This window comes from Nannospalax galili, unplaced genomic scaffold (assembly GCF_000622305.1).
Source record: "Nannospalax galili isolate Female #2095 unplaced genomic scaffold, S.galili_v1.0 scaffold284, whole genome shotgun sequence".
NCBI classification, from domain to species: domain Eukaryota; kingdom Metazoa; phylum Chordata; class Mammalia; order Rodentia; family Spalacidae; genus Nannospalax; species Nannospalax galili.
Window position 1 is genome coordinate 6,879,612 of NW_008354281.1, and position 17,082 is coordinate 6,896,693.

At 42.2% G+C, this 17,082-nt stretch overlaps 1 protein-coding gene across 2 annotated transcripts in view; it reads right to left on the bottom strand.

Moving 5' to 3' along the window:
* Positions 1 to 17,082, bottom strand: part of Baalc (BAALC binder of MAP3K1 and KLF4) — an 85,329-nt gene that overhangs the window by 16,858 nt on the left and 51,389 nt on the right. Inside the window, exons 2-3 of one of the 2 annotated variants that reach the window (XM_008851550.3) lie at positions 3,267 to 3,329; positions 1,223 to 1,298 (exon numbers count right to left, since the gene is read on the bottom strand). In XM_008851550.3, the coding sequence (XP_008849772.1) occupies positions 3,286 to 3,329 (44 nt within the window). In that variant the 3' untranslated portion in view covers positions 1,223 to 1,298; positions 3,267 to 3,285. Of the gene's footprint in view, positions 1 to 1,131; positions 1,299 to 3,266; positions 3,330 to 17,082 lie in introns of those variants that run through there. The other variant, XM_008851549.3, reaches the window with a different exon arrangement.

Here is a 17,082-nt window from a genome sequence, read left to right on the forward strand (position 1 = left end):
TCTATCTCCGTATTATCTTCTGTACTGGCTGAAGGGCCCATTGGCATTCCTCTTAATGAGGTTGGGATGTATTCCATTTATCCTCACTGCCATTGTTATGAATAACTCAATTTACAAGAGCAAGCCCATCTGTTTACTCCTTTGAGTGTTATTTTATTTCCACTGTGTGTTTAAGGAAACTGAGATTCTGGGAGACTGATTCCTGCAAGCCTCCTTAGTTAGTGAACCTCAGAGCTGAATTCATAACCAATTATCTGATCAAAGCTTCTAGAAGCCACTCATTGATGTGAGCAAGAATTCCATAGTGAGCTAGAAGTTGTGCCCTCAGAAAGCAGGTGGCCCTAGCCCAAAGGGATGGGAACAGTGAGTTTTGAAAGGAAAGGGGAGAAAATGGGTTGATTCAGAGAGTAAGTGGTAGACTTCAGGGAGGAGAGGAGGACAGGGGAGGAGGAACAGACTGCAGCCCCAGAGCCTGGCCTACTCAGAGCGTTTGTTCTGGGTTGCATCCTCCCTTACATGGAAGAGACAAGTGTGGCAGAAGGAGCACCTTACAATAATGGCTCTGGGGAGAAAAGGATCAGAGAAGATGCTAGCCAGGTCCAGGAATGACTGCCCTGCCTCCTTTCCAACAGCAACAGTGTGGGGTAAGGCTGTTACCTTATCCTACAAGAATCACTCTTGGGGACTTTTGCACTGCTCCCTGGCTGGGGAATGTGAGGTAAAATGCCAAGCTGGTTTCCTACCACACTGGTCTGCTGGCTTCTTCCTCTGCCTTCTCCCCTCCTCGACAACCCCAAGACTGGCCAGCTGCCTGACCCAGTACTGATGGTTCCTATAACCTTCACGATCCTCATTACTAAAACAAGGAGATTGTTAGACAAAGCCGTGCCTAAGCACACACACTCTTCTAGAGGACAAATATCAAGGACCCATTTAAGCAGAGTAAACAAAACCCAGCATCCCTCAGAAAAATGGTTAGGGTGAGGTTGGCAGCAAGTTTTATTTGGAAGCATGGAGAATTTCCACTGCCAACATGCTCCTTCCCTGGACATAGTTTTACTGGTCTTGATCTGAAGCAAGCTCCACCCCTGTCCTCCAGTCCCTAGTTGATTCTGTGGCTGTGACCCATACCTCTGTGGTCCAAAGGCCATTCTGTTTCTGGGTCAGAGGGCCTGAGCTGAGGCTCTGGGAGTTTGGGCACTGTGTCCCACAGTTCATCTTCTTCTCTGGGTTGGTTATTCCACCTGGGACAGCAGATCGGGGCACACCATTAGACGACAGTCCATCTTCCAGCACACCTGGGGAGGCAAGGAGATGATGGTATGAGAGGCTTGCACGGGGCAGGTATTATAAGCAATCCCAAGATGGTGGAGAAAAAGTAAGTCAAAAGCAAAAAGTCACCAGAAATTCTACCATGCAGAGCTTTTTCCATAATGATACACGTATTTTTTTTCATAAAAATGAGATTTAAAAAATAATTTTGTAACTTGACATTTTCACTTAATACATTAATGATAATTTTTCCATGCCAGTAAACATTCAGCCTTGTTATTTTTCACATATCTGTTGGTTGTATGGATGCACTGCCGTTGAAACAATCCTCTCTAATTGGACGTTTGTTTCCAGATTCTAATAATAAACACTACTGGGATAATACTCCTTTTGACTAAAACTTTATTTTTAGTTGCTTCCTTGGAATAAATTCCTAGAAGTAAGACTACTGGCTTAAAGGTTAGACAGAGATCTTTTTTCCATCTCCAACTGTTGAACTGACAAGTGTGTTTCCCATAGCAAATGCCAAGAAATACAGAAATTTAAATAAGGAGCCTCACTGAAGAGCAAGAAGAAGATGACAGGGAAATTCATGAAGGATCAAAAGCGTCTGACCAGAAAAAAAAGGGTCGAAGGAAGCGCATAGGGGGCCTACCAAGGGGCTGGAGACACAAACACTGAGGCTCTGCAGGAGCCATGGGGAGGAGGGAGCAGCCAGCCAGGGCTCTCACTCTCCTCCAGCAGCCTAGACCAGATGGCCATCAGGGGTTTGGCTCAGAACACGGTGGTGCACTCAGGGGCATTGAATTTCACTTGCAAGACTCAAATTCAAATATAAAATGACTAAGCATTTCAAGATGGCCTCTACAGAGCTTTGAATCCAAACCAGGGCCTTCCTGAGTCCAACAAGCCCTGTGTACCATATTGGGTGCACCATGCAACCAGCCCTGCAGGCAGCCCTGCAGAGGCAGGCCTGCTGTGGCTGAGAAGCAACAGAATCAGCTCTTTCCTCTCAGCAGCCCCTTTATTCCCCAGCATCTTTACTGAGCCTCGAGGCTTCTAGAAACAGTCTGAAAATTTCTCATTTGGTTCACTGGCGGCTAAACTCACATTTATAGTTCTGATTTCTTAACCAACAATTCAAGATCAACTTTGTAAATTTACGTCCTACTTTTAGACAAATGAGGGAAGGGAGAAGAGAGTTGCTTTTAATCTGCTTCTTCTCAATTACCTTTGAAGGAGAATAGAAGATAGATTATTTTAAATTAAGCTGATAATCAGGGAAGGAGGCCCCAGACTATTTCCAGGTAAATTCCAATTACTTTTACTTTCATCCAAGATGGCCTACCTCCAGGTTCTTGTCCCAAGTTGGCCCTTGTGGTAGGCTCCGTCTAGCAGGAATTTCAAAATTTGACCTTTGCTTTACCCAGTCAGGTTCCTGCTTTCCTATGAGTGGACCAACCAGAAGCATGCGTCCTGCCTGCCCTGTCCAATCCAAAGGGGGAAAGAGGAGCTGAACCATGTCCCATGTCCTACCTTATAAACTATAAAAGCCTAGACTTTCTAGGGCAGTACACAGTGTTCCAGCTCTGGACCGCCTCGCCTTGAGGGGAGTCTTTCTCTTTGTGATCTATGTGGAGTGTTACTTTTGCTTTAATAAACATTGTGTCGTGACTATAAACTTCTGGTCTTGTAATTCTTTTTTAAAAATTTTTATTCATTATTTTTATTTTATGTGTATGAGTATATCCACCTGCATGTTTGTAAGTGCACCTGTGTCATGCAATGCCCGAGGAGGTCAGAAGAGGGCATCGGATGCCCTGGAACTGGAATTACCAACTTTTGTTAGCTGCCATGTGGGTGTTGGGAATGGATCCTGGGTCCTCTGCAAGAGCAGCCAGTGTTCTTAACAACTCTGAGCCATCTTTCCAGCCCTATAATTCTTTACTTGGCAAATGAACAGACCCCAAGAAGAGACCCCCAAGTGACATTACCTTCAGTCCCAAACCATCCTTATGCCAAAGTAGCATATTCTAGTTTTCCATATAGGTATGTCCCTGGATGGTGAAAAAAAAAAAGTTATTTTCTTCATGCATTTCTGTATTTACACATTTTCTAAGATTTGATATTTTTTCAAACTAGAGAATATAAGTTAAATTAAATCCATACAGCAAAAACAGTGAGTTGGTTGCTGACCTCCTGGGGTGACCGCTTGATCACACTGAGCAGATTACATCTGGTCACTGTTTGATGGTGCTCCCTGGGCTGGCATTGTTTCTAAAGCTTGTCATCAGAGCTTCACTTTATGTATCGGGCTCAGTAGACCAGTGGTTAAGCACTTAGCTGATTGTGTGACTCATAAGACAAGAATGTAACTAACATGGCTAATGAGAGGGGCATGAGGAAGAGAAAAGACAGCTGGTGTTGGGCCACAAATAAGGACACTGTGCCAGACACTGATTCTATGAATGTTGTCCTGCTTAATCCTTACAGTAGCCCTGTGAACTAGGAATCATGGTTCCCACTTCATAAATGAAGAGACCCCTGTATTGTGCTAGATGCTGGGCTCTATCTGCATGTCTGTTATTTATCACTGTCTCCCCACTCAAGCCTGGAGGTGGGAGAATTATCCTTATTTTGTAAGAGAAGTTGAAGTTTAACTCTAAACCCATGTGTTTCTAAAGCTTGTGATATAAACAAGATTTCCTCTTAGGAAAACTCCTAAGTAGGCAGTTCTCAATTTTAGTGTAACATGAGACCCATCGGGGTTTCTTAAAATGCAGATCCCAATATCCATTTCCCCAGAGTTTCTGATTCAGTAGGGGCTCAGGAACATAGATTTCTGAAAGTCCCCCTAGATTCTGAGGCAGAGAGTTTTAAAGACTCCAAAGGCTCATTATATTATGAATACATATATAGCTAGAAACAGACCCATTTATCTATGTCTGACAGATTAATACTCATGCTATTTTGAGGGTTATATACAAAATAACTCATCTATATTTTTTCCACAGTGACTTCTAGACTAGTATAACAAATTAAGAGATTAAATTCGTGTGCCCCTTAAAATTTGTATGCCCTTGGAGTGTGTCTTTTTGACACCTTCCACAAAATTTTCATCCCATCCAAGAGACAAGCCAAATCACCGACTGCCAAAAAATGGCAAACAGCTGTGCCAGTGCTTGACCAATGCAACCAGTGACTTCTTGCCAAAACATCTTACTATTTCAGGAATGAAGCTGAGCAGGAGGGCAGAATATAGAACTTTTAAGCAGTAGCTTGGAACCACATGGAGAACAGGTTTGCTCCTTAACCCCAGCACCTGGCTGTTCCTGGTGAAGGTGATCAGAGAGTCTGTCCAAAGTCATAAGAAAATGACTGCATGATAGTCCCCTCAATGACAGGAAATGAGAGAGTAAGACAGTGATAATATATTTGGGAAGAATCTCTAATGTCACATCAGATGGAACTCTAGCTCATCAAGCCCTGTCTGGGATGAAATCCAGAACACATGGCCAATGATAATTTTGTCTCAACTGAAGTATAAATTAAATTATGACTACTCAACCACTTACACAGTTTGAATTCTCATTTTCAAAATGAACTAGAATAAGAAAATGTCTTCTATTTCTTTAATCAGATGAATGATTGACTACATACTGTGTATAATATGATATGTAACCTTTTGCATAGCTATTATAAGATATCCTTACAAAATGTTGATTAACCCTTACATTCATGATCAATTGATTTCGTACAAGGATGCTAAAATAATTCAATGGGGAAAAGTAATTTCTTAACAAAAACACTAGAGATCTATATGCACAAAAATGAAGTGGATCCCCTTCCTCACACCCTACACAAAAGATAAATCAAAAGCAATTGAAGAAGGACAGAAGAGATGGCTCAGCATTTAAGAGCATTGGCTATTCTTACAGAAGACTCAGGTTCAGTTCCTGGCGCCCACAGGCAGCTAAAACCTTCATAACTCCAGTTCTGGGATCCAAAGCACACTTCTGTCCTTCACAGGCATTACATGAATGTGGTGTCCTTATACACATGCAGGGAAAATAGTCACACACATAAAATTACAATAAAAAATTTAAAAGGGAATCAAAGGGGGCTGGAGAGATGGCTCAGTGGTTAAGAACACTGGTTGTTCTTGCAGAAGATCCGGATTCTAATCCCAGCACCCACATGGCAGCTAACAACTGTCCGTAACTCCAGTTCCAGGGGATCCAACAGTCTCTTCTGTTCTCCACTGGCATTGCAAGACACAGGTACACTTACCTAGATGCAGGCAATACATGCATACATGTAAAATAAAAATAAAAAAGGAATCAAAGATCTAAATTTAAAAGCTAAAACTATAAAATACCTTTTAATCATAAGTGGCAAATCTTTGTGATGTTAGGATAGGCAATAGTTTCTTAAAAATGACCCCTAAGTACAAAAAACAACAACAACAAAATCCATAACTGGACCCCATCAAAATTTGTACTTCGAAGAATGCCATAAAGAAAATGACAGGATAATCTACAGAATGGGAGAGAACTTTTAAAAATGATATGCTTAGTAAGGGACTGCTACTCTCAAAGAACTCTTGCAATTCAATAATAAAAAGATAAATAACCTAATTAAAGCATGTGTGAAGGCTCTGAACAGACACTTAGACAAAGAAGATGTGTATGTAAATGGTCAATAAACACAGGAAGAGATCTCACCATCATTCACTACCTGAAAATGAATATCAGAAACCATGAGAAGTTGCCACTTTGCACCAAGATGACTATGATTGAAAAAGAAAGAGAATAAGTGTTGATGAAGATGTGGAGGATTTGGAAGCCTTCTACATTGCTCCTGGGGATGTGAAGTATAGCAACTGCTTTCTATCCATCAGATTTTCAAAAGGTTAGACACAGAGTTATTGTGGCCCAGCAATGTCATATCTAAGTACACACCTAAGAGAAACAAAAACATCCACACAAAAACTAGTACATGAATGTTTGTGATGGTTTATCTAGATTGTCAACTTGATGGGATTTAGAATCACCATGGAAACAAATCTCTTGGTATGTCTGTGAGGAATTATCTAGATTAGGTTAATTGAAGTGGGAAGACCCATTCTAAATGTGGGTTCCACCATTCCTGGACTGAATAAAAAGGGAATGGCAAGCTAAGCACAAGCATTCCTCACTCTGTGCTTCCTGACTGCAGGAAGTGACCAATGTAACCAATCGCCTTGCACTCCTTGTGTGCCTTCCCTGCCATGATGAACTGTACCCGGAACCAAAAGTCTAAATAAACCCTTCCTTCCTCTTGCTTTTGTCAGGCATGTTGTCTCAGCAACAAGAAAAGCAACTGACACAATGTTCATGGCAGCACTTCTCATAATAGTAAAAAGTAGAAAAACCCAAATATCCCCCAGCTGGTGAATAGGTTAATATTATTAGGCAATAAAAATAATGAAGTATATGAAATTTCAAAACATTATGCTAAGGGAAAAGCTAATTGCAGAAGGCCACATACTATAGGATTCCATCTTATGAAGTATTTGGAAATAGGCAACTCTAAAGATAGAAAAGTAGATTAGTTGTTTCCAGGAGTGGGGGGTATTGGAGGGAATGAAGACTGACTGTTAGTAGGTATGAATTCCCCTGAGGCAATAAAAATGCTCTAGAATTAGTAGTGTAGATGGCTGTACACCATGAGAACTGAAATCATTTAATTGCATGCCTTGCCTTAAAAGGGGCAATTGTATGGTATGTGAATTATAGCTCAACAAAGCTATTATTTTCTAAAAATGGTGAACAACACATTTCAGAATGTTTTATTGACTAAAGAAAAGAAAGAAGCACATCTAGACTTCAACAGCAACAGTCGGGAAGAAAGTCAGACCTGCAGTGCTAGCAGTGGACCCCCCCTAAGCCCACAACCCTGACCAGGAGTGTCTGGAGACCTCTGTTCCCTGAGATAATCACCAGCCTGTCATATCATACTAGCCGTTGGGGTTGGTGAGGAGACAGCTCCCCAAGAGTACTCGGCAGCAGACAAAGGGACACCTCAGAAAGCAATGGCTAGAACTGAGGACAATGGGCAGAGGCAGCTGTCTGTGGTGGAGTTAGGAACTGAATGGCAGCCAAAAGGGGAAGAGAAGGCTCGCTTTGCTTTTTCCTGTGCTCTCCCTGGAACCTGTCTGTCTTCTCTGTGCCTACTTCCCTCTCTCTTTGATCCCCTACTAGTGATGTCCATAATGGAAGCTTTGCCTCTGCTCCAAGATCTTTACAAAACAGATTCTTTGAGGCCTGTATTTGCCAGGTCTTTGTAGTAATTACTATGAGCTAGTCCCAACCTAAGCTATAATACAAATTCAACTCCTATACGATGCTAGCTTGCTGTTTCTAAGATGTTCTCTATTACAGTGACCACAGCAACACCCTGTTCTCCTCCCAGATTGCCCCAAACACCTCTTGGTCCTCTTTCCTTTCTTTTTTCCCTTCCCTTAAAACTTTCTCTTAAATGCTTAAAATGTATACTTTGTGTCCTAGTTTGCTAGGAATGCCCTAACAAAATACTGCAAAAGGTTTATGTTGTCAGTTCTGGAGGCTAGGAGTCCTTAACTCCAGTTCCAGGGGATCTGGCACCCTCTTCTGACCTCCATGGGATTGTATGACGTGGGTGCAATTACACATATGGAGGCAATAAACTTAGACACATAAAATAAAAATAATAAGTAAAATGTTAAAAATAGGTGTTTCATGTAGAAAACTGGATTATAGTGATAAGAAAGTGAAAATTGCCTACAAATGTACCAACTAAGGAAAACTGGTAGTTGATATTTTGCCTACTATATTCCCAATTTTTCTTTAAATTTTTTAAAGATTTATTTTTATGTGTATGAGTGTTTTATCTGCATGTACGTAAGTGCAACTGTGTGTGCAATGCCTGTGGAGGTCAGAAGAGGGCATTGGATCCCCTGGAACTCGAGTTACAGGCTGTTGTTGGCTGCCATATGAGTGCTGGGAACCAAATCCAGATCCTCTGCAAGAGCAGCCAGTGTTCTTGACCACTTAGTCATCTAACACACAATCTGTTTTCATTGTAAGCACATACACACACACACACACACACACACACACAGAGCACAGTTTTTAGCAGATGAGTTTAAGCAATGATGCTGGTCTGTTTTTCTACTCTTCTCCATCAACATTTCTATTCCACTTCATCCATCCTTTGCTTCTTCCTCAGCTTCAGTGACCTGTTTCTTCTTTTCTAATTTGTCTTTCAGCCAGCCAATGATTTAAAAAATATTCACTTGGAGCCTTCTGTGTGCCAAGCCCTGTGTTGGTGCCAGTTACATCTGAGACTATATGGTTTACGAGTGTTGCAGTCTCTCAGATAACTCCTTTCCTTTCCCCATCCTCCTTTACTTTCTTCCTGCCTCCCTGGGTCTCTACCTGGTTCCCTCAGCTCCATACCAGAAAAGATCCAGGGAAGTAGGTAACAAAGGTTGAGTTCTTGCTGGAGGGAGAAGGAAAGGAATGATCTGAAGGTATGTTGGCATAACGGTCTCTGAGCAAGGAAGGGTGAGGCCCTTAAAAGGCAATAAATCCTGTATCCACACGTCTTTTGTTTTTCCTCTTGCATGAAGTTCACTTTGGATCTTGTTTTCTTAGGCCCTAGTGCTCCCCCTGCCACCACCCCGCCCCCGAGGATTATTGCACTATATAATCCCAAGAACCCACCAAGCAGCATCCTTACCAGGAATGCTTTCCTAGGGTGACTAGCAAGTGCCTGGGCAGAAAGCCCCAGGAATTGGATGTGAGGAGTGGTCCTCAGGATCTCACTATCCCTCTGGTGCCTGGTTTACTCAAGAAGAGTTGATCCCAGCCATCTGTTTCTGCTTGGATGAGGAGGCTTACTTTGATCTCTTAATTTTAACCCTCTTCTTTACACAACCAGGAAAGTAGTCCTGCTTGTGGCCTGACCTATTCCCATAAAGGACAGATCTAATCAGTAAAGAATTTTTAAATGCCCTGGAGGTGACTCCCTTAGATTGACTCAAAGGTGTCTGGGACTGTGTGAGGCATCATGGCCTACTCTTCCCTGAGTCTTTGAATGCAGTTTTAGATTCTTTCATAGTCTGAATGTTGGTATCCCCCACAAATTGTGTGTTGAAAGCTAATTTCCAGTGTAATAGTATTAAGAGATGGGGCCTAATTTAGGAAGTGATTATCATGGGGGCTCTACCCTCATGGCCATGCAAGGAACTACCAAGAGACACCTTTGAAGCAGAGAGCAAGCCTTCACTAGCTAATGAACATGCTGGTGCCTTGATCCTGGGCTTTACCCTCCAGAATTTTGAGCAATAAGTTCTTACCTGTTCTTTATAAATTACCCAGTGTAAGGTATTTGGTATTTTGTTATAGCAAACTAGCTACATTAAGACACTTTGTTTTCTTTTGTCCCTTGGTTCATTTGTTTTAGGAATGCTTGGCCCTTTAAGGAAGTGGTAGCTGATTTCCTGACTGTGTTTTACTTCTTGACATTTTCTGAGAGTAGTATAGCAGTATTCTTGTCAAGCTCTTTCCACATTGCATGGATGTAGTTGCCAGTAAATTGTCCAGTGAGGTAGATATTCGAAATTAGATGATATATCTTAATTAGATCTAAAAATATATTTGGGTAAATCAAACTTAGGAGGATTTGGTCAGTTGAATTGCTTTAAGACTTGAATTTTTTTTTTTTGGTAAATTTTTCGTTAAATTGTTGTGTGCTTCATACAGAATATCTTAATCATCTTTATACCCCCTTCCCAACTGGTACCCTCCCATAGCCCACTGGATTTCATATATTCTGTCATTTTTGCTAAGACCCATCATATCAAGTTAGTGTCCTCAGAAGTCCCTCAGTGCAAGTTCATCCAGTGAGGTCTAGTCAACCTATCTAGAGTCTCTACCTTTAAGATCAGCTCTTCCTCACCCAGCGGTATTCAGCTGCCTAACAGTTCTTTGGCTAAGATTGGGGCCTACTGCCCATTTCCACAGTTCTATGCTGGGTTTTTGTCTGCTTGAGTTTGCATGGGTCTTGTGCATGTTGACACCATTGCTGTAGGTTCATATGAGCAAGGTCCCAGGACCCTGTAGGACTCTATATCCCTATGATCATATACTGCCTCCCTGGCTCTTACAGTCTTTCCACCCCCTCTTCCACAATAGTCCCTGAGCCCTGGGTGGGTGGAGTTTAATATAGGAGTCCTGTCCAAGGACCCACACTCTGTAGACTCTTATTCTCTATGCTTTGGCCATTTGTGTCCTTTTGTGTTCATGGCCCTCTGTCACATGAGGGAGTTTCATCAATAAGAGTTGAGAGATGCATTAGTGTTCTCTACCCCTTGTTCCACTCTGTTCCATGAACCTTATTAGGTGTAGAGGTTGCATTGCAGATGTATCACTTAGGGTTGGGCAGTTCACAGACAATCTCTGTGTGTGACCAGTTGTGGAACTCTGTAATAATCTCCATCTGTTGCAAAAGAAGCTTCTTTGATGAGTGATGACTGGAATATTTGTCTGTAAATATAAGGATCCATATTTTGTACATAGTAATAAATTATATTTGTCTAGGGATGTGACAGCTTTGGGGTTTTCTCAAAGATCTATCACCTTTCCAACCATGTGTATTTGGCTATGTTTACAGAACGACACATGAGTTTCCTCCCATTGAGTGGACTTTAAGTCCAATTAGGTAGCTGTTGATTACCCTTAAGATAAAAGTGCCACTACTGCCCCCAATATAGTTTGCTGTGCAGGTCATTGTTATGGTTATCAGGCCTTAAAGCCAGGGTTGGACCATCCATTGATGTTCTCCCTTTGCAGTTTGTATGTTGCTCTCCAAAACTATGAGAGCTAGTCTTCAGGGGAGGTGGCTTCCAGATCAGTTCCAGCTCTATTGCTCCAAATCCTATGTCTGAAGTATGTTCTGTCTTTAGCAATAGGATCTTACCTTCAAGTTCTGGGAGGCAATCAAGGGCTGTGGCAATAGACTGTGTAATTTTGGGAGTTTCTTGGACCACCCTGGTCAATAACTCAAAGGGAGGTTACTCCTGTCTGACATTGTTTCTTATTATGTAGCCTTCAGCTATATACATATAAACTCATGTAGAGACATTGTATATGGAATTTTTCAGTAGGTTTTTGGACCAATACAATTCCCTCTGTTGTTTTTTATACTAGCTAGGCATTATTTTCCTTCCTCCATGCCCTCACCAGTTAAAGTACACCCATTTTAAAATCTTGTATCATGCCTTAAATGTATCTCAGCCTGTACTGTCATTGGGGGAATATGAAACATCTGCCCGAGCCCTTAGTGGTTTTGTAATTTAATGGGGAATTTATGGATCACTTAACAATTACCAAACATAGTCACAAAAATTCAATCAGAATGGCAAAAGTTAGGAAGTCTGACAATATTGTATGTTGAGAGGGTGTGTGTTTTCTAATGTACTCCTAGTGGGTATGCAAATACAGTGATTTATAGTGCAATTAACAGAATATATTCAAGCTTAAAATGTGCACAGCATTGTGACTTAGCAATTTCAGCCTTCAGCATCTACTTTAAAAAACCTCACGTTACAAAAGAGGCCTACTAAAGATGTTCTTTATGCTATAGTAGTAAAAATATAATCAACATGGCCATCATGTAGATAATGACTAGGTGAATTCATTTTGTTTTACCTATTCTATGGAATTCTATACAACAACTTAAAAGTATGAAGTAAACTGACAGAGCTAGAAAGTCCACACATAGTAATGAGTAGAAAAGCAAGCAGAGTGTACTTATGTAAGAATGACTGCTGTAACCTACACTGTGTACTATGTCCTTATTGGTTTCTTTTTCTAGTTCACAGAAAATGGACTTGGAGGATATCCAACAAATTGATAATATTTTTTGGATGATAGACAGGGAACCAGAATCATAGAGCTGTTTAAAAGTGTCTTTGTAACATTTCTACATTTTTTCAGTTATGAAATAAAAAATGATCTTTGAAAAAACCAGAGCTATATTGGGGATGGAAAGATGGCTCAGTGGTTAAGAGCACTTAGTGCTGCCCCAGAAGACCATGGTCAGTTCCCAGTACCCACATGGGATCCAGGGGGATCTGATGCCCTATTCTAGCCTCTGTGATCATTGCACGACATGGGTAAACTTACATACTTGCAGGCAAAACACTTATACACATAAAATAAAAATAAATAAAATCTTTAAAACTAGAGCTATAGCATTTTATGTATTTTCTCAGTAACAGCTTTAGACCCAGTCAGAATATTTGGCTAATTTCTTAGTTATCACATTTAATTAAATATGTTTTCAAGGAGCTGGAGAGATAGTTCTGGGGTTAAGAGCACTGGCTGCTCTTGCAGAGGACCAAGGTTCGGTTCCCAGTGCCCACATGGTGGCTAGTGACCATCCATAACTCCAGTTTCAGGGGAGATCTGACTCCCATGGGCATTCTACAACACAGGTGCACTTACACACATGCAGGCAATACACTCATACACATAAAATAAAAATAATAAATAAAATATTTTAGGGGGCTGGAGAGATGGCTCAGAAATTAAGAGCACTGGCTGCTCTTGCAAAAGACTGGGATTGGAATCCCAGCACCCGTATGGCAGCTAACAATTGCCCATAATTCCAATTCCAGGGGATCCAACACCCTCTTCTGTCCTCCTCCGGCACTGCATGACACAGGTGTACTTACATACATGCAGGCATAACACTCATATACATAATATAAAAATAAATAATTTTTTTAAGTTTTCAGAATAACAACCATACACATAATATAAAAATAAATATTTTTTTTAAGTTTTCAGAATAGCAATCAAGTAAGATACACAGGGCATAAAGAAAATATAAGAATTAATACATTGCTGCCAGGCATCAGGTAGTGCATGCCTTTAGTCCCAGCACTTGGGAAGCAGAGGCAAGCAGATCTCTGTGAGATTGAGGTCAGCCTGGTCTACATAGTGAGTGCCAGGTCAGCTGGGGTTATAGGGAGACACTATCTCAAGAAGACCAAAAAAAAAAAAAAAATCCAAAAAGAATTAACACATTTTTACATTGGCCTAGCCTCAAAAGATCAGCCCTTCTAAAATCAAGGGATGAGCTCTCAAGCTCTCTGGGGCAATCAGAAGGTGGCACTGGTTCAAGTACTCCAAGATACATGTGGATGGAACAAATGCAGCTTTTCGGATAACAGATATGGGGTACTTTTATGATCGAAGTTAGGCACAGCCAGTTCTTATGATGCAGGGGATTCTTGGACAGTGTTTGAAAGGAAAGACTGTGCATTTCTAGTATGAAGATCAATAAAAGAAATAAAATGAAACTCACACCTGTGGGTTTATACCAGCTTCATATTCAGAGCCAAGGACTCAAAGACAGGAAGAGTCCTGAAATGCTCTAGCTAATGCTGTTGAAATTCACTTTCCACCTCTACCTTTCTAACACCCTGTTTGGTTTCTCCACATCCCTTCTCTTTCTCGTAAGAGGAAGCTGAGGGTGTGACTGAGGTGAATTTCCTTGCCTGGGGTCCAGTAGTTGGTGCTAGGGCTAGGCTTCCAGGATGTATCTGTAAACTCTGAAAGTTAGCTTCATAGTCATTTATGTTTAGTCACATGACCTGAAAACAAACAAACAAACAACAACAACAAACCCTCCAAATAACAGCAACAAAAATATTCTAGGGTAAATGAATCACAGTCTCTCTTCTCAGGGTTAGATAGGTACAAGGTGTCATCAAAATAAATGAAAGGCTTCTTGTTTGTTGCTTTAAAGATAACCCCAACTCAAATATCTTACTTCTCCAGGGTGGAACAGATCTTTAGAATCCAAGTAATTTTCTTTCAGAATTAAGTCACACTGAAGAGCACCCAGTAAGAGGATAAGTGATTTAATCCACTATCTTGGTATACTTCCTCTTCCTTGGGCCTGTGAAATCATCCGCATGCCAGGTGCTCACCCATCTGGGTTACCCATGGCAGATTAAATGTAACTCCAGAAAGCCCCTGCTGGGCTTAGTGCTGCTCTCCACAGCTCTCAGGGCAAGTATGACCTTGGTCAATCTGCTTCAAACAGGATGGTGATTGCCTGGTCTGAGGTGGAAAGGGCTCCAAGAGAACTCAGCAAGCTGGGGTGCTGTAGACATGTGGTGACCCACCCAAGGGGACAGAGGGAGGCCAAGCTAAGAAGAGAAGGAATGGTGGCCTGTGGGTTCCACTCTCCAATGAGCACGTAGGGCAGTCTTTAAGAACTATCAGTGTGGTGGCATATGCCTTTAATCCCAGTACTCAGGAGGCAGAGGCAGGAAGATCTCTGTGAGATCAAAGCCAGTCTGGTCTTCATAGTAAGTCCAGACCAGTTGGGGCTACAGGGAGACCCTGTCTCAAAAAGAAAGGGAGAGAGAGAGAGAGAGAGAGAGAGAGAGGGAGAGAGAGAGAGAGAGAATCTATCAATGTGGCCTGACTCAGCCCTTCAGCAACTTCTCAATGCCTTTAGGATACTAACCCCATGCCCTGCATGTCCATAAAACTCTATGTGGTCTCTCCTACCTTTCTGGCCTGGAAGGTTTAGTCCCTTCCCTGTACTCTCTGCTTCAGGCCCATGGGATTTCTAAGACACACTCAGGCTTTACAATGATGTTCCATTCATTCAGATGCATTCCTCACAGCCTGGTCAGTTCTCCTTCCCCACACATGCGGAATTCCCCCATCTCCCCCCTCACCCCAGTCCTATCCTTATGATTTGGAGTGATGTCACTGTTGGAATGCTTCAACCCATGCCTGCCTGACCCCACCATCTGACAATTAGCATGCCTGTCTTGAGCATTTCCACATCTGGCACACTTGAGGTTCTCAAGAAATGTCTGAAGGCGTCCTGCCCCCTGAGCAGGTTGCCAGGGTAGGTACCTTACTGTAGGAAGAAGCTGCTGGTAGGCCTGTTGTAGGTGCTGAAGTGCTGTTTTTTACTTAATGTACCAAACATGTAATTCCAAAGGAGGCAAGTACAGACACAACCATGCTGGCTGTGCTGATTGCTGTGGCGGTCTCAGGAAATGAAAGGAAGAGTTCACACTGATGGGATCCTGGCCCAGATGGAGCCTTGCCATAGGCATCCAGTTGCTTACCACTACTCCTCTCCAGCTTGCTGTGGCTCCCCAAGGACTCCCAACAGGGCTGAGTGCAGACTAGGTACAGTACCGTCAGTCTTCTCCACAGTCCTCCTAAAGTCCCAACTTATGGCATTCACCCACTGAGGGATTGTGCCACAGGACACATCTTCTTGAATGTCAGAGCCCTGAGTGACGGCAGTGCTTCAAAGCCATTGCTTCAGCTTAGTAAAGACACCCTGAATCTTACTGACAGGAGAGCTGATGACAGGCTTGGGGACAGTGCAGGCAACAGTCATCTGGGGCCTCCCTTCCTACTCACCACACACTGGGTTAGTGTAGAGAGGGGTGTTGGATGGTGATATGCTGAGGACCTGATCCCAAGCGTCCAGTCCTATGCTGGAAGCCTGGCAGGTCCAAATAAGTCTACAACTTCCCAAGGCTTTCTCCTCTTCACTAATCGCTGAAATTCCTTATGCAGGTTCTATGGCTTGTCCAAAAGTCATGTTGAAACTTCCTCCCCTTTGTGCCGTTACTAAGAGGTGGGGGGCTTTGGGGAAGTGATTGTCATGAGGGCTTCGTTCTTCACCTGGAGAGGATGCAGCTTTCTCCTCCTTCTGCCCTTCCTTCCTTTCCACCTTGTAAGAACAGATGGTATCCTGAGGAACAGGCCTCCAATAGACAAGACTTCATCTTGATTTAGCCTCCAGAACTATGAGGATTTCTGTTGTTTACCAACTTTCTAGTCTCGTTTTTGTTATAACAGCATGAACTGATACCAGGGAACAGTATCTTTATTACATTTTACAATTGTAATTGGCCACTAAGAATCAAAATGTTCTTAACTTCAGGAACAAGAATGTGGTAACTTGAATTCACCTCTCTCCACCTCCCTGTGTCTTTTAAAGGCAGAGGGTTCTTTTTTGTTAAAATGATCTCAAAGCTTGCTTAGGAGTTCACAAAGGGGACTGAACATGATAATTTCAATTCACATTCTTCTGTGCCAGAGATCAAACAAAAGATATTTATATGTACGTGCAATCTCTCCATCTTCCCCAATTGTTTAAAGGTACGGGATTTTTGTTTGTAGAATGATCTCACACTTGCTTCTGAATTAGAAAACCTGAGTAACCCTTGGAAAGGAAATCAAAGAAAAGGCATACATTAAGGGCTCTACTCAACTGGGTTCATGTGGGAAAAGGATGGAAAAGCAGAGGAATGCTACCAGGGGAGCGAACAGAGAGAGATTTGGGGCAAATCTCTGTCTAGTTAGTAAAAGTCTCTGTGTAGGAGGGTTTCAGAGCGGAAATCACTGGGTATGGGGAGATAGCTCCGTTGGTAAAGTGTTATCACACAAGCTTGAAGACCTACGTTCAGTTCCTAGTACCCACAGTAAAAAACAAAAACAAAAAAAACCTGGGTGTAGCAGCGCATATTTGAAATCCCAGCATTGGGAGGCAGAGAGAAGGATCAATCGCTGAGGCTTTCTGGCCAGCCTAGCCAGGTCATTGAGCTACAGGTTCAGTGAGAGACCCCTGCTCAAAAACTAAAATGGAGAGAGATTGAGAAAGATACCCAGCGTTGATCTCTGGCCTCCACATGAGCATATATACACAAAAAGAAAGGAAGAGAAGGAGGGA